The sequence below is a fragment of the Nerophis lumbriciformis genome, linkage group LG26, assembly GCF_033978685.3.
Source record: "Nerophis lumbriciformis linkage group LG26, RoL_Nlum_v2.1, whole genome shotgun sequence".
In the NCBI taxonomy this organism is placed as follows: Eukaryota; Metazoa; Chordata; class Actinopteri; order Syngnathiformes; family Syngnathidae; genus Nerophis; species Nerophis lumbriciformis.
The window spans coordinates 4,355,995-4,374,911 of record NC_084573.2 but is presented as its reverse complement, the minus strand read 5'-3'; the positions used below and the strand labels follow the sequence as shown (position 1 = coordinate 4,374,911).

Sequence of the window (18,917 nt, the reverse complement as noted above, 5' to 3'; positions counted from 1 at the left end):
TAGATTCAATCTTGCACGTGGAAAGTTTAAGTGTGGGCTTTAGTTGATATAACAATTCTACGGCGGGGGTGCAGGAGGCGAGCCTCACACAGTGCGTCTTTTGCAGCCGTTTTATGATCGCTCAGCACAAGAAATACGTTACACACATACAGTTGTTGACAAAATACACTGTACATTATATACCTCAGCTAACTAAACTATGGAAATGTATAATATAATTCATATAGCAATACGGTCTCACTGCACAACAGGCCAGCAGTTAGCCGAGTCCGGAATCCATGTTGCGGCACTGAGTGACGTGCCTCAACTGGCTGCTGATCACCGCACCGTCTCTTCTCAGTATTTGAACGGCAAATGTGAAAATTCAGCGATTTTGAATAAAAATAATCTAAAACTGGTGAAGTTAAATGGAAAATAACTTTATAGTATAATCACTGGATACATATAACAATTTAATTTTTTATTTTATTTTTTACATTTTTTTTCTTTCCATGATGGCAGGTGAGGCCCCGCCTCACCTGCCTCTAGTGACTGCACGTCACTGGTAACTAGTACATCATGCAAAAGTGCAGGTTCCAACCATTGAAATACTTAGTATAGTGCAAGACTTACGGTCATTAGAAAACATCACTGCACATCATAATGGCAGATTAATGGGCCGCATGTGGCCCCCGGGCCTTAATTTGCCCAGGTCTGTTTTAGCTGATATAAAAACTTTCAGGTGTTTATATATGTTTATGTTTAAGTATTTGGCAGACGCTTTTATCCAAAGCGAAATACATAAAAAATACATATAAAACAATGACTGTAAACATTATCATTTAAGGGAAGAATGAGAAGAATAAAACATGTGTCCTTTATCATAGCTACACGTATGACAAAAAACTGCGTGAAAATCAGTGGTATTCAGTGAGGTAAGATGAATTAAATGCAGAGGTGGGTAGTAACGCGCTACATTTACTCCGTTACATCTACTTGAGTAACTTTTGGGATAAATTGTACTTCTAAGAGTAGTTTTAATGCAACATACTTTTACTTTTACTTAAGTATATTTATAGAGAAGGAACGCTACTTTTACTCCGCTACTTTTACTCCGCTACTTTTATCTACATTCAGCTCGCTACTCGCTACTAATTTTTATCGATCTGTTAATGCACGCTTTGTTTGTTTTGGTCTGTCATACAGACCTTCAAAGTGCCTGCCTTACTGGTGACGTTTCACTTCGTTCCACCAATCAGATGCAGTCACTGGTGACGTTGGACCAATCAAACAGAGCCAGGTGGTCACATGACCTGACTTAAACAAGTTGAAAAACTTATTGGGGTGTTACCATTTAGTGGTCAATTGTATGGAATATGTACTGTACTGTGCAATCTAATAATAAAAGTTCCAATCAATCAATCAAAAGTGTGAAGGAAAAAAGATACTTGTTTTATTTCAACCGTACCGTCAAAAGCCTCAAGACTGACCGCACATGAGGACGTTCCTGTCTTCACAATAAAAGTGCCGCGCCATCGCGCCTGCGCTTTCAAAACAAGAGTCTCCGAAAGCCAGCGTAAACAAGCTAGCAAGCCACGGAGTTTGACGCCAATATATTTCTTGCAAAGTGTATAAAAACGAATATGGAAGCTGGACAAATAGGATGCCAAAAACCCACCACTTTCATGTGGTATTAGACAGAAAGGAGGAACTTTTCTTCTCCTCCATTTGAAAACGTGGACATTATCATCACGACTGTCTGATTACAATCAACGCAAGTCATCAGAATCAAGTAATACATCAACTTATATTCTTGTCTTCATTAAAGAAAGGAATCTATATGTTAAACATGCATGTATATTCATTAAAACACCTTTAACATGTAAACAAAAACAGCAAAATAAATACTTATAAATTATATACCGTATATATCAATGTATATGTATGTATGTATATATATATATATATATGTATATATATATATATATATATATATATATATATATATATATATATATATATATATATATATATATATATATATATATATGATATGAGTGTGTATGTTACTCATCAGTTACTCAGTACTTGAGTAGTTTTTTCACAACATACTTTTTACTTTTACTCAAGTAAATATTTGGGTGACTACTCCTTACTTTTACTTGAGTAATAAATCTCTAAAGTAACAGTACTCTTACTTGAGTACAATTTCTGGCTACTCTACCCACCTCTGATTAAATGCGCTGACAGTTCATTGCTCCTGCCAAATGAATTACACTGAGTGGAGCGGATCACCACTCCAAGATGGCGGGCCCGCGTCTCGTCAGCGCCAGTAAGCAGTACCGCTTGATGCTGCGTACCCTTGTAAGATGTCTATGGTGGGACGCATCATGTTTTTAACCTGTTTTTTTTTTATAGATAATATAAGATAATGTGTTCAAAATTAGGACAACTTCAACATTTCAGTATCAAAAAGTTAAAATAATAGATTTTGATACGACAATGAGCAATAAAGTTTGTTAAATAAAAAAAATAAAAAGCCTACACCGGAAGTGGGTTGAGAAGACAGGAAGAACAAAGAAGGAAAGTACCCCGGTTCAAAACACACCACCCTTCTTATTTGTCACTGTTCGTTTTTCGGTAAGTTCATTTAATCTAAACATTTTTTTTTTTACGTTCAAGAATATTATTTCATTGGTTTATTTTTTAAGGCTGCTCGTTGCGCTGCTATGTCATCGTTAGCTAACTAGCTTGCTTAGCAACACGCGCGATGTTCTTATTCTTAGTAGCTTGGTCGATACAAGCTCAACAATCTGCAAGAAATAGAATTAAAACCCCAATAAATATTCAAGGAACGACTTTCAAACATGTCGCAATGTGTATAGTTCTGTAACTAAAGTGCCGGCCAAATATCCATTAACACTTAATATCATATCGAATGTATTTACATTGACACACCTTGTCCAACATGGCTGAAAAGCAACACTACAAATTGCTACATTTGCTAGAAATAACGTTTTTATTTCTGTATTTACAGCCGCCGTTTTCTACATGTTTTTATTTTTATTTTTATTTTTTTTAAGTAGCAAAATTATTGTTCATTGAGTACGTCATAGTCAGCTCCACATCATACATGTACAGAGGTGGGTAGAGTAGCCAGAAATTGTACTCAAGTAAGAGTACTGTTACTTTAGAGATTTATTACTCAAGTAAAAGTAAGGAGTAGTCACCCAAATATTTACTTGAGTAAAAGTAAAAAGTATGTTGTGAAAAAACTACTCAAGTACTGAGTAACTGATGAGTAACATACACACACATATCATATATATATATATATATATATATATATATATATATACATACACACACATATATATATATATATATATATATATATATATATATATATATATATATATATATATATACAGTATATAATTTATATTTATTTATTTTTCCGTTTTTGTTTACATGTTAAAGGTGTTTTAATGAATATACATGCATGTTTAACACATATAGATTCCTTTCTTTCATGAAGACTAGAATATAAGTTGGTGTATTACCTGATTCTGATGACTTGCATTGATTGGAATCAGACAGTAGTGCTGATAGCGTCCACGTTTTCAAATGGAGGAGAAAAAAAGTTCCTCCTTTCTGTCTAATACCACATGAAAGTGGTTGGTTTTTGGCATCTTATTTGTCCAGCTTCCATATTCGTTTTTACACACTTTACAAGAAATACATTGGCGGCAAACTCCGTAGCTTGCTAGCTTGTTTGCGCTGGCTTTCGGAGACTCTTGTTTTGAAAGCGCAGGCGCGATGGAGCGGCACTTTTATTGTGAAGACAGGAACTGTGCAGTCAGTCTTTAGGCTTTTGACGGGATGTACGGTTGAAATAAAAAAGGGTATTTTTTCCTTCACACTTTTGATTGGTTGATTGAAACTTTTATTAGTAGATTGCACAGTACAGTATATATTCCGTACAATTGACCACTAAATGGTAACACCCCAATAAGTTTTTCAACTTGTTTAAGTCAGGTCATGTGACCGCCTGGCTCTGTTTGATTGGTCCAACGTCACCAGTGACTGCATCTGATTGGTGGAACGGAGTGAACGTCACCAGTGACTGTATTTGGTGAAACGCAGGCACTATGAAGGTCTGTCTGACAGACCAAAACAAACAAAGCGTGCATTAACAGATCGATAAAAATTAGTAGCGAGTAGCGAGCTGAATGTAGATAAAAGTAGCGGAGTAAAAGTAGCGTTTCTTCTCTATAAATATACTCAAGTAAAAGTAAAAGTATGTTGCATTAAAACTACTCTTAGAAGTACAATGTATCCCAAAAGTTACTCAAGTAGATGTAACGGAGTAAATGTAGCGCGTTACTACCCACCTCTGTACATGTACAAAATATACATCCTTATCTCCATTGAACAGTCTTGTGCTCAATGGCAATATTTTTATTTCACAAAAAAGAAAAGAAAGTTGAATTAAATGTAACATATCTCAAAATGGTAATGAGAAGAAGTATAAACTTGTTGAATCACCCCCCCCCCCCCCCTTTTTTTTTACACTGTTACTTGAACTAATATCCAGTTTCCTCTGAACCACATTTGATCACATTCATCTGGATCCACATAAGTCAATTTTATCCAGATCAATGTGCTTACAATTCTCTATATAACATCATAAGTAAGTCATATAAGTCAGTGTTTTTCAACCACTGTGCCGCGGCACACTAGTGTGCCGTGAGATACAGTCTGGTGTGCCGTGGGAGATTATCTAATTTCACCTATTTGGGTTAAACATATTTTTTGCAAACAAGTAATTAGGGATGTCCCGGTCCAGGTTTTTGCACTTCCGATCCGATACCGATACTGGCCTATCCGAGCATGTATTAATCAATCAATCAATCAATGTTTATTTATATAGCCCTAAATCACAAGTGTCTCAAAGGGCTGCACAAGCCACAACTTCATCCTCGGTACAGAGCCCACATAAGGGCGAGGAAAAACTCACCCCAGTGGGACGTCGATGTGAATGACTATGAGAAACCTTGGAGAGGACCGCATATGTGGGTAACCCCCCCTCCCCTCTAGGGAGACCGAATGCAATGGATGTCGAGTGGGTCTAACATAATATTGTGAGAGTACAGTCCATAGTGGATCCAGCATAACAGTAAGAGTCCAGTCCACAGTGGGGTCAGCAGGAAACCATCCCGAGCGGAGACGGGTCGGCAGCGCAGAGATGTTCCCAACCGATACACAGGCGAGCGGTCCACCCCGGGTCCCGACCCCGGACAGCCAGCACCCCATCCATGGCCACCGGATCTGTGTGTCTCCCCTTCCACAAGGGATAGGGGGGAGCAGAGGAGAAAAGAAAAGAAACGGCAGATCAACTGGTCTAAAAAAAGGGGGCTATTCAAAGGCTAGAGTATACAAATGAGTTTTGAGATGGGACTTAAATGTTTCTACTGAGGTAGCATCTCTAACTGTTACCGGGAGGGCATTCCATAGTACTGGAGCCCGAATAGAAAACGCTCTACAGCCCGCAGACTTTTTTTGGGCTCTGGGAATCACTAATAAGCCGGAGTTCTTTGAACGCAGATTTCTTGCCGGGACATATGGTACAATGCAATCGGCAAGATAGGACGGAGCTAGACCGTGTAGTATTTTATACGTAAGTAGTAAAACCTTAAAGTCGCATCTTAAGTGCACAGGAAGCCAGTGCAGGTGAGCCAGTATAGGCGTAATATGATCAAACTTTCTTGTTCTTGTCAAAAGTCTAGCAGCCGCATTTTGTACCAACTGTATTAAAGTTTAAAGTTATTTAGCCTACTTAGTTGTCAGAATCATGTTGAACAGGGTTTTAGTACTCTTGATAACAACTAGCCAGCTGAATTAGGGGAGTTTGAATAATACACAATGGTTGGTAACAAGAAACTGACCTGTTTATTCAAGGATAAACACAAAATAGACACAATTATACATGACAAACAGAAATGGCATCATTGAAACTAGGGCTGGGCGATATGGCCTTTTTTTAATATTGCGATATTTTTAAGGCCATATTGCGATACACGATATATATCTCGATATTTTGCCTTAGCCTTGAATGAACACTTGATGCATATAATCACAGCAGTATGATGATTCTATGTGTTTTGATTGATTGATTGAGACTTTTATTAGTAGGTTGCACAGTGAAGTACATATTCCGTACAATTGACCACTAAATGGTAACACCCCAATAAGTTTTTCAACTTGTTTAAGTCGGGGTCCACTTAAATTGATTCATGATACAAATATATACTATCAGATATATACTATCATCATAATACAGTCATCACACAAGATAATCACATTGAATTATTTACATTATTTATAATCCAGGGTGTGGAGGGTAAGTGTCAAAAAGACAGCCAAAAGAGTTTGATATGAGAATAAATCTAAAGTTAAAATATAGGGTAGAAATGCATCCATTTGCAGGAAATGTAGTCTTGATTTTCAAAATTTTCTTTCAAGGCTTGCATGTCTACATTAAAACATTCTTCTTCATACTGCATTAATATATGCTACTTTTAAACTTTCATGCAGAGAAGGAAATCACAACTTAAAAAAAAATCACTAATTTTTTCATACGGTGTTGATGTGGAAATTTTTGCCTCGGCATTTTGACGGTGTGGACGTGTGGCACCGAATGGAGATAAGCGTCTCGACAGACGTCACAATATTTGAACAATGATGACGAAAACTGTTTTCTCTGTCGTGTCCGTGTGTCGAAAATTGTTATGCGCTTATTTTTTTATTTTGATTTTGTGCGTGGCATATAATTGCTATGCGCAGAGGACGTTTGAGCAGTGCGCAATTGCACAAGCGCGCACCTTAGAGAGGACGTTGGTCACACGGCTGCGGTAGCATCACAGTTAACGTTAGCCATGCTGCTACCTCTCTGCTGGGAGAGGACGTATACGTATATGACGTGACAGTATGTGACGTATGACGTGACAGTATGTGACGTATGACATGACAGTATGTGACGTGTGTAAGAAGGTGCACTTGCTGTCTGTGAGAGGGAGACACAGGGAAGAGTGAGAAGAGCCTGTCGTGTAATGCCAGCAGCTAAAAGCAACTGCGTGAGAATTCACAGACCTGTGGACGTGTTGAAGGTGTGCTGGAAAATGCGGAACGGAAATTAGGGAGCAGCAGAAAAGTGGAATGTATTATTTAAATCGGTGCGTTGGAAAACACGGACCGGAGTTTTTTTTAAAAAACTGGATCTGGATCGGCATTTTCCCATGCCTTGCCGATACGCATTTTTTGGCAAATATCGGCGGCCGATCCGATCCAAATATCGGATTGGGACATCCCTACAAGTTGTTGTTGTTGAGCAGGCCTGGGCAATTATTTTGACTTGTGGGGCCACATTTAGAGCAAAAATGTGTCTGGGGGCTGGTATATCTGATTTTTAGGAACACTAATACAAACCCCGTTTCCATATGATTTGGGAAATTGTGTTAGATGTAAATATAAACGGAATACAATGATTTGCAAATCATTTTCAACCCATATTCAGTTGAATATGCTACAAAGACAACATATTTGATGTTCAAACTGATAAACATTTTTTCCATTTTTGTTTCATCTGACACCACATGGACAAAGATAAGACCTTACTGGAGGAAAGTTCTGTGGTCAGATGAAACAAAAATGGAGCTGTTTGGCCACAATACCCAGCAATATGTTTGGAGGAGAAAAGGTGAGGCCTTTAATCCCAGGAACACCATCCCTACCGTCAAGCATGGTGGTGGTCGTATTATGCTCTGGGCCTGTTTTGCTGCCAATGGAACTGCTGCTTTACAGAGAGTAAATGGGACAACTTCTTCAAGTCAACCTAAAATCATCAGCCCGGAGGTTGGGTCTTGGGCGCAGTTGGGTGTTCCAACAGGACAATGACCCCAAACACACGTCAAAAGTGGTAAAAGAATGGCTAAATCAGGCTACAATGAAGGTTTTAGAATGGCCTTCCCAAAGTCCTGACTTAAACGTGTGGACAATGCTGAAGAAACAAGTCCATGTCAGAAAAGCAACACATTTAGCTGAACTGCACCAATTTTGTCAAGAGGAGTGGTCAAAAATTCAAGCAGAAGCTTGTGGATGGCAACCAAAAGCGCCTTATTGCAGGTAAACTTGCCAAGGGACATGTAAGCAAATATTAACATTGCTGTATGTATACTTTTGATTAGTCACATGTTCAGTAGACCCATAATAAATCACCACTGAAAGTCGTCACATGCGAGTGAGCAGCCACCTTAAAGTTACTTCCGTGTGCTCGTGTCTTTATAATCTCTGGTGTCAGTGGTAATAAAATGATCGGATCTGTCACCCGCTCATCTTGCCGTGTTCTCCCTCTCTCCAGCGCGACGCCACAGGCCGTGCATGTGAGGGTGAGCCCGTCCGAACATGGCGAACAGTGCGCAAGATGTGGAAAACAACCTGGTGAGTACGTGGGACGGTCTTTGTGTGTGGGGAAATGTGTTGAGTAACCGTTTCCTCAGAGACGACACTGACTTGCAGCAAGTGTGTAGTTTGTGTTTAGAGGCTTTTAAGAACACGAAGCCTTTGAATTGACTGTAAATAAGGGAGTGGCCGTGCCAGTTGTAGAGTCAAAGTCCATTTTACAGCCTCAATCCGGGGCCAATAGTTCATTACCTAGCTGGAGTGTTGCCTATCTCCTTGGACAGTACACCATGCGTTTGTTTGTAAATAGTCAAAATGAGAGATTTCCGAGAATGGATTTTAGCCGATATCCCGATATTGTCCAACTCTTAATTACCGACTCCAATATCAACCGATACTGATATATACAGTCGTGGAATGAACACATTATTACGCCTAATATTGTTGTGATGCCCCGCTGGATGCATTAAACAATGTAACAAGGTTTTCCAAAATAAGTCAACTCAAGTTATGGAAAAAAATGCCAACATGGCACTGCCATCCTTCCATCCATCCATCTTCTTCCGCTTATCCAAGGTCGGGTCGCGGGGGCAGCAGCCTAAGCAGGGAAGCCCAGACTTCCCTCTCCCCAGCCACTTCGTCCAGCTCTTCCTGTGGGACCCCGAGGCGTTCCCAGGCCAGCCGGGAGACATAGTCTTCCCAACGTGTCCTGGGTCTTCCCCGCGGCCTCCTACCGGTCAGACGTGCCCTAAACACCTCCCTAGGGAGGCGTTCGGGTGGCATCCTGACCAGATGCCCGAACCACCTCATCTGGCTCCTCTCGATGTGGAGGAGCAGCGGCTTTACTTTGAGCTCCCCACGGATGGCAGAGCTTCTCACCCTATCTCTAAGGGAGAGCCCCGCCACCCGGCGGAGGAAATTCATTTCGGCCGCTTGTACCCGTGGTCTTGTCCTTTCGGTCATAACCCAAAGCTCATGACCATAGGTGAGGATGGGAACGTAGATCGACCGGTAAATTGAGAGCTTTGCCTTCCGGCTCAGCTCCTTCTTCACCACAACGGATCGATACAGCGTCCGCATTACTGAAGACGCCGCACCGATCCGCCTGTCGATCTCACGATCCACTCTTCCCTCACTCGTGAACAAGACTCCGAGGTACTTGAACTCCTCCACTTGGGGCAAGATCTCCTCCCCAACCCGGAGATGGCACTACACCCTTTTCCGGGCGAGAACCATGGACTCGGACTTGGAGGTGCTGATTCTCATCCCAGTCGCTTCACACTCGGCTGCGAACCGATCCAGCGAGAGCAGAAGATCCTGGCCAGATGAAGCCATCAGGACCACATCATCTGCAAAAAGCAGAGACCTAATCCTGCAGCCACCAAACCGGATCCCCTCAACGCCTTGACTGCGCCTAGAAATTCTGTCCATAAAAGTTATGAACAGAATCGGTGACAAAGGGCAGCCTTGGCGGAGTCCAACCATCACTGGAAACGTGTCCGACTTACTGCCGGCAATGCGGACCAAGCTCTGGCACTGAGCATTCAGGGAGCGGACTGCCACAATCAGACAGTCCGAACATGGCAGTGCCATATTTATTATTGAAATCACAAAGTCAACCCTGTGTGTTCTAACTATCGTGTGATCACACTCCTCAGCCTTCCCGGTAAGGTCTATTCAGGTGTACTGGAGAGGAGGCTACGCCGAATAGTCGAACCTCGGATTCAGGAGGAACAGTGCGGTTTTCGTCCTGGTCGTGGAACTGTGGAGCAGCTCTATACTCTCGGCAGGGTGCATGGGAGTTTGCCCAACCAGTCTACATGTGCTTTGTGGACTTGGAGAAGGCATTCCACCGTGTCCCTCGGGAAGTCCTGTGGAGAGTGCTCAGAGAGTATGGGGTATCGGACTGTCTGATTTTGGCGGTCCGCTCCCTGTACGATCAGTGTCAGAGCTTGGTCCGCATTGCCGGCAGTAAGTCGGACACGTTTCCAGTGATGGTTGGACTCCGCCAAGGCTGCCCTTTGTCACCCATTCTGTTCATAACTTTTATGGACAGAATTTCTAGGCGCAGTCAAGGCGTTGAGGGGATCCGGTTTGGTGGCTGCAGGATTAGGTCTCTGCTTTTTGCAGATGATGTGGTCCTGATGGCTTCATCTGGCCAGGATCTTCAGCTCTCGCTGGATCGGTTCGCAGCTGAGTGTGAAGCGACTGGGATGAGAATCAGCACCTCCAAGTCCGAGTCAATGGTTCTCGCCCGGAAAAGGGTGGAGTGCCATCTCCGGGTTGGGGAGGAGACCCTGCCCCAAGTGGAGGAGTTCAAGTACCTCGGAGTCTTGTTCACGAGTGAGGGAAGAGTGGATGGTGAGATCGACAGGCGGATCGGTGCGGCATCTTCAATAATGCGGACGCTGTATCGATCCGTTGTGGTGAAGAAGGAGCTGAGCCGGAAGGCAAAGCTCTCAATTTATCGGTCGATCTACGTTCCCATCCTCACCTATGGTCATGAGCTGTGGGTTATGACCGAAATGACAAGATCACGGGTACAAGCGCCCGAAATGAGTTTCCTCCGCTGGGTGGTGGGTCTCTCCCTTAGAGATAGGGTGAGAAGCTCTGTCATCCGGGGGGAGCTCAAAGTAAAGCCGCTGCTCCTCCACATGGAGAGGAGCCAGATGAGGTGGTTCGGGCATCTGGTCAGGATGCCACCCGATCGCCTCCCTCGGGAGGTGTTCAGGGCACGTCCGACCGGTAGGAGGCCACGGGGAAGACCCAGGACACGTTGGGAAGACTATGTCTCCCGGCTGGCCTGGGAACGCCTCGGGATCCCCCGGGAGGAGCTGGACGAAGTGGCTGGGGAGAGGGAAGTCTGGGCTTCCCTGCTTAGGCTGCTGCCCCCGCGACCCGACCTCGGATAAGCGGAAGAAGATGGATGGATCACAAAGTCAGCACATTTGTATGGACATCCCTTGTAACATTGGGAACACTATAATCATTCTGCCCACGTTAATCAACATTAAACTGCCTCAAGTTGTTGCTCAGATTAAATAAAATGACAAAACTTTTCTTCTACATATAAAAAGTGCAACATTAAACAGTTTCAAGTCAACTCATCATGCTTAATTTATTACTGCATTTGGGAAGCCTGTAGTTGATTTTTATTATGTAAATGTTATATTTTTATCAACATGTGATAGCAGGGACCCTGCCATTCAAAACTTGGCTGCTCCATTACTAATGATTAATGTAACTATAGCTGAAAAAATAGTAAAATAGCAATAGGAGGGACTATTCATCCCTGAACACCATGGAGTTCATGTAGGCTTAATGATGCAGTTCAAATCAAATCAAATCAACTTTATTTATAAAGCACATTTAAAATTTACCACAGGGGTAGCCAAAGTGCTGTACAATGGACAGGTTAAAAGATAAAACGAGTACCGAGCAAACACAACACAATACAAACAGAACACGATAAAAAATAAATAAATAAAATAGAATAAATAAAAACATAAAAACAGGTTCACAGCAGGTGTATTATGGGGCGCCATTGCAGGATGGATATCACTCAGTGTTAAAAGCCATGGAATAAAAGTATGTTTTTAAGAGAGATTTAAAAACAGGAAGAGAGGAGGCTTGTCTAACACTCAGAGGTAGGTCGTTCCAGAGCTTGGGAGCAGCAACGGCGAAAGCTCTGTCACCTCTAAGCTTCAGCCTTGTGTCAGGGACCGTCAACAGCAGCTGATCGGCTGATCTTAAGGATCGGGTGGGGCAGTAAGGCTGAAGGAGGTCGGAGAGATAGGTTGGCGCGAGGTTGTTTAGACATTTAAAAACAAATAAAAGGAGTTTAAAATTGATTCGATAACGCACAGGGAGCCAGTGAAGGGACGCTAAAATAGGGGTGATGTGCTCACGTCTGCGGGTTACATCATTATATCAACTATCAGAGACAGAAACTCTTCACTTACCGTATTTTCCGCACTATAAGGCGCACCGGATTATTAGCCGCACCTTCAATGAATGGCATATTTCATAACTTTGTCCACCAATAAGCCGCCCCGGACTATAAGCCGCGCCTACGCTGCGCTAAAGGGAATGTCAAAAAAACAGTCAGATAGGTCAGTCAAACTTTAATAATATATTAAAAACCAGCGTTCTAACAACTCTGTTCACTCCCAAAATGTACGCAAATGTGCAATCACAAACATAGTAAAATTCAAAATAGTGCAGAGCAATAGCAACATAATGTTGCTCGAACGTTAATGTCACAACACACAAAATAAACATAGCGCTCACTTTCTGAAGTTATTCTTCATTCGTAAATCCTTCGTCTTCGGTGTCCGAAGTGAAAAGTTGGGCAAATGTGAGATCCAAAATGGCCGGCTCCGTCTCGTCGAAGTAATCGGAGTCAGTGTCACTGTTATCCAGCAGTTCTGTGAATCCTGCCTTCCGGAAAGCTCGGACCACAGTTGTGACCGAAATATCTGCCCAGGCATTTACGATCCACTGGCAGATGTTGGCGTCGTCTGGCGCTGCCTCCCTGTCTTAGTGAAGGTGTGTTCGCCTTCTGTCATCCATTGTTCCCACGCAGTTAGCAGTCTAGCTTCGAATGCCCTGTTGACACCAATATCTAGCGGCTGGAGGTCTTTTGTCAATCCACCCGGAATGACGGCGAGTATTGAATTAAGCGCGTAAGCGTGTCTCTTACTGTGATGTTATGAGCTAGCAAATATAACAACTACACTACCCAGCATGCAACGATAGTTACGAGCATGCGCGGTAGCCCTGAGAAGCGTTGTTGTATGCTGGGAGTTAGAATGTGGTTATGAGCACGCTGTGAGTAAACGTTGAGAACTCAGTTAACACGCCTCGTCTGCATTATTTATAATTAGACAGACAACACACTTAATAGGAGCCATTTTGGGGTCTTTACATAAACACACAAATGGAAATGTAACGTCACATATCCCAGCATGCACCGCGCGCTTCTTCTTCTTCCGGGGGCGGGTGGTTGCTTACAGAAGCGCTTCCTGTTCTATGGGGGCGGGTGCTTACCTTGGCGGTTGCTTGCGTAGAAGAAGAAGCGCTTCCTGCTCTACCGGGAAAAAAGATGGCGGCTGTTTACCGAAGTTGCGAGAACGAAACTTTATGAAAATGAATCTTAATATTTATCCATATATAAAGCGCACCGGGTTAAAAGCCGCACTGTCAGCTTTTGAGTAAATTTGTGGTTTTTAGGTGCGGCTAATGGTGCGGAAAATACGGTAACCTAATGTCCCTTTTTGCTGCTTCAACACAGCTCAATCAACACAGAAAAAGGTCAAGTGAAATAACAGACAGACAGGGCTTTGCTGTCCGTAACACACACACACCGCAAAATGAGCTAACGTTACGCTAAAAGCGAATTAGCCTTCACCTCAAGTCAGGACTGCGATCGAGCTGAAGCTGCCTTTTTTTGTTTCTAGAATGTCAACAGGCTCATAGTGATGTTACTAGTAGTTGACTGGGAGGTGTTAATTATAATTTGGGGAGAGTCCGCAGCTAAACGCTAAGCACTGACTACATGCGCTCTGAATACGCACTGCTGATTGGCTGCTACCGCTCTGTTTGTAACCAATCAGATGGTTGTGTGGGTGGGACAATGCTGGGTGCTGTGTAGAGTGCTGACAGAGACAGGCAGAAGGAAGCGGAGCAGCTTGTTAAGACTTTAGCTGCTACTTTATATGTTCGTGTGGAAACTCGTTCGGTACACCTCCGAACCGAACCGAACACCCCGTACCGAAACGGTTCAATACAAATACACGTACCGTTACACCCCTAGATGTAATGTTATTGGGACCGTGATTTATGTCATCACTTGTTCACACCTCCTCATATGGAAGCTACGTTTCCTTATTGGTGTCTCAAGAAGGGTAGAAGTACAAGAACACACACACACACACACACACACACACACACAGATAAGTTATGCAGTGCAAAGCTTTCAGCAAAAGGCTTCATCATGTCTGGTCATGCCTGTAGCTCCAGCTGACAACATAGTTCCTCACCATGTGTCACTTCTTACACACTAAATAGCTGTTTTAACATGTATTATTATTTAAGCATGTTGTAGCAGCAGAACTAATGTTGTAATGGCGCTTAGCAGTAAACTGCTCAGTCAGCATTAACAATGCTGAGTTGATGGCAAGCAACCGGCTGAGCCATACTGACATTTTGAGAGGGCATGCAGAGGTAAATAAAGCCGCCCATGATACTTCAAATGCAGCTACTGCCATCTTGTGGCGTTGATTAAAAAAACTACATCAGGAGGTTGCACAGCTGTTAAAGCAGCTGTTTGCTACCAGTTTTTTTTTGACACTGAATTAATGTTTTTTTGCGTCTGAATTTTGTGAACTGAATTTTTTTTTTACATCAAATTACCGTATTTTCCGCACCATACGGCGCCCTGGGTTATAAGCCGCGCCTTCAATGAACGGCATATTTCAAAACTTTGTCCACCTATAAGACGCCCCGTGTTATAAGCCGCATCTAACTGCGCTAAAGGAATGTCAAAAAAACAGTCAGATAGGTCAGTCAAACTTTAATAATATATTAAAAACCAGCGTGATGTGGGCGCGCACGGAGTCGTATATCAACATGGACGGAGCTGCGTGAAAAAAGCCACCCGGCCTCTTCGCGTAAACTTACCTTAACCACTCGCTCATCTTTTCTTCATCCATCCCTTCGAGTTAGCTTTTATGATGACGCCGGCTGGAAAGGTCTCTTTTGGCAAGGTCTTCCTTTTGAATATCTCCATGGGTGGAAGTTTCTGGCCATTAGCATGGCAAGCTAGAACCACAGTGAAGGATGACTTCTCATTCCCTGTGGTGCGAATATTCACCGTACGTGCTCCCGTTGTATCCACAGTGCGGTTCACAGGAATATCAAAAGTCAGTGGAACCTCGTCCATGTTGATAATGTTCTCTGGCCGGATCTTTTTTTCAGCTATGTTGTTTTTACAATATGCACGGAAAGTAGCCAGCTTTTCTTGAAAGTCTTTAGGCAGTTGCTGTGAAATAGTAGTCCGTGTGCGGATGGAGAGATTGCGTCTTTTCATGAACCGGATCCCTGTCGCTTAGTAGGAGCCATTTTGTGGTCTTTACAGATGTAAACACACAAAGGAAATGAAACGTACGGTAATATCCGCGCGCTTCTTCTTCTACGCGGGCGGGTGGTTGCTTACAGTAGAAGAAGAAGCGCTTCCTGTTCTATGGGGGCGGGTGCTTACCTTGGCGGTTGCTTGCGTAGAAGAAGAAGCACTTCCTCTTCTACGGGGAAAAAAGATGGCGGCTGTTTACCGTAGTTGCGAGACCGAAACTTTATGAAAATGAATCTTAATATTAATCCATATATAAAGCGCACCGGGTTATAAGGCGCACTGTCAGCTTTTGAGAAAATTTGTGGTTTTTAGGTGCGCCTTATAGTGCGGAAAATACGGTATGCGGACAATTTCAATCAATCAATCAATCAATCAATGTCTACTTACATAGCCCTAAATCACAAGGGTCTCAAAAGGCTGCACAAGTCACAACGACATCCTCTGTTCAGATCCCACATCAGGGCAAGGAAAAACTCAACCCAATGGGATAACAATGACAAACTTTGGAGGGGACCGCAGATGTGGGGACCCCTCTCCCTCTGGGCGACCGGTACACTGGACGTCGAGTGGATCTAGCATAATATTGTGAGAGTCCAGTCCACAGTGGATCTAACATAATAGTGTGAGAGTCCAGTCCATAGTGGATCTAGCATAATATTGTGAGAGTCCAGTCCATAGTGGATCTAACATAATAGTGTGAGAGTCCAGTCCATAGTGGATCTAACATAATATTGTGAGAGTCAAGTCCATAGTGGATCTAGCATAATAGTGTGAGAGTCCAGTCCATAGTGGATCTAACATAATATTGTGAGAGTCAAGTCCATAGTGGATCTAGCATAATAGTGTGAGAGTCCAGTCCATAGTGGAGCTAACATAATATTGTGAGAGTCTAGTCCATAGTGGATCTAACATAATAGTGTGAGAGTCTAGTCCATAGTGGATCTAACATAATATTGTGGAAGTCCAGTCCATAGTGGATCTAACATAATAGTGTGAGAGTCCAGTCCATAGTGGATCTAACATAATAGTGTGAGAGTCCAGTCCACAGTGGATCTAACATAATAGTGTGAGAGTCCAGTCCATAGTGGATTTAACATAATATTGTGAGAGTCCAGTCCACAGTGGATCTAACATAATAGTGTGAGAGTCCAGTCCATAGTGGATCTAACATAATAGTGTGAGAGTCTAGTGACTCTAGTCCATAGTGGATCGAGCATAATAGTGTGACAGTCCAGTCCATAGTGGATCTAACATAATAGAGAGAGTCCAGTCCATAGTGGATCTAACATAATAGTGTGAGAGTCTAGTGACTCTAGTCCATAGTGGATCGAGCATAATAGTGTGAGAGTCCAGTCCATAGTGGATCTAACATAATAGAGAGAGTCCAGTCCATAGTGGATCTAACATTATAGTGTGAGAGTCCAGTCCATAGTGGATCTAGCATAATATTGTGAGAGTCCAGTCCATAGTGGATCTAACATAATAGTGAGAGTCCAGTCCATAGTGGGGTCAGCAGGAGACCGTATTTAATTGGGAACATTTATTTTTAGCAAAATGTGTGTGTTTAAAAACTCAGTGTAAAAAAAAATTCAGTGTCAAAAAATTTGCTGCTTCAAAAAGCAAGACTCACTCCTGGCGAATTAAGACTGAAGCGATCGATCCTGTCTCAGAAGCAGCCAATGAGGTGTCAAGTTTGAAGTCACATGACACGGGTCTTGCCAAACAGCATTAAAAAAAAGTTAAAGTACCAATGATTGTCACACACACACACACTAAGTGTGGTGAAATGTGTCCTCTGCATTTGACCCATCACCCTTGTTCACCCCCTGGGAGGTGAGGGGAGCAGTCAGCTGATGATAGCATTAGCTAGCATCGAATGTACGCATATTCTGTTTGCAATTTGTTAGTCGTTCTTTGGTGTTTGTGTACCAGACAACGGCGAGTAACAAGGCCAAGCGCATTTTCTCGGATCAGCGAGCAATTTTTATTCATATTCACTCATATGTTCTGGTACACCACTAATAGTAATGGAACCACGTGCCCCTTTAATTAAGGCCAATGGGGTTTTTTGGACTTAGTGCTGATTAGAGACCTCAGCAGCTATTTTGCATTTGTAGACCACCCAGGAGAAAAGGGCCATAACCTGCAAGACGTACACAACATATCCGCTCGTTGCAGGGACAATTAATTACACAACCAGAGTCTTCATGAACTAACTCGAGGGACGGGCCGACGCAGCGGTGTGGTCAAGTGAACGGGCGTGGCTTGCCAAACATTTAGTAGTAGTATGAAATGTCTTAAATACAGAGGTGGGTAGAGTAGCCAGAAATTGTACTCAAGTAAGAGTACTGTTACTTTAGAGATTTATTACTCAAGTAAAAGTAAGGAGTAGTCACCCAAATATTTACTTGAGTAAAAGTAAAAAGTATGTTGTGAAAAAACTACTCAAGTACTGAGTAACTGATGAGTAACATATACACACACACACACACACACACACACACACATATATATATATATATATATATATATATATATATATATATATATATATATACACACACATATATATATTAATACATACATTGATATATACAGTATATAATTTATATTTATTTATTTTGCCGTTTTTGTTTACATGTTAAAGGTGTTTTAATGAATATACAAGCATGTTTAACACATATAGATTCCTTTCTTTCATGAAGACAAGAATATAAGTTGGTGTATTACCTGATTCTGATGACTTGCATTGATTGTAATCAGACAGTAGTGATAACGTCCACGTTTTCAAATGGAGGAGAAAAACAGTTCCTCCTTTCTGTCTAATACCACATGAAAGTGGTTGGTTTTTGGCTTCTTATTCGTCCAGATTCCATGTTCGTTTTTATACACTTTACAAGAAATACATTGGCGTAAACTCCGTAGCTTGCTAGCTTGTGTGCGCTGGCTTTCGGAGACTCTTGTTTTGAAAGCGCAGGCGCGATGGAGCGGCACTTTTATTGTGAAGACAGGAACTGTGCAGTCAGTCTTTAGGCTTTTGACGAGATGTACGGTTGAAATACAAAAGGGTCTTTTTTCTTTCACACTTTTGATTGATTGATTGAAACTTTTATTAGTAGATTGCACAGTACAGTATATATTCCGTACAATTGACCACTGATTGGTAACACCCCAATAAGTTTTTACACTTGTTTAAGTCAGGTCATGTGACCGCCTGGCTCCGTTTGATTGGTTCAACGTCACCAGTGACTGCATCTGATTGGTGGAACGGAGTGAACGTCACCAGTGACTGTATTTGTTGAAACGCAGGCACTATGACAGACCAAAACAAACAAAGCGTGCATTA

At 42.3% G+C, this 18,917-nt stretch overlaps 1 protein-coding gene across 1 annotated transcript in view; it reads left to right on the top strand.

Moving 5' to 3' along the window:
- Window positions 1–2,512: 2,512 nt before the first annotated feature.
- Window positions 2,513–18,917, top strand: part of psen1 (presenilin 1) — a 54,065-nt gene continuing 37,660 nt past the window's right edge. Inside the window, exons 1-2 of the mRNA XM_061987636.2 lie at window positions 2,513–2,619; window positions 8,399–8,478. Of these exons, the coding sequence (XP_061843620.2) occupies window positions 8,443–8,478 (36 nt within the window). The 5' untranslated portion in view covers window positions 2,513–2,619; window positions 8,399–8,442. The remainder of the gene's footprint in view (window positions 2,620–8,398; window positions 8,479–18,917) is intronic.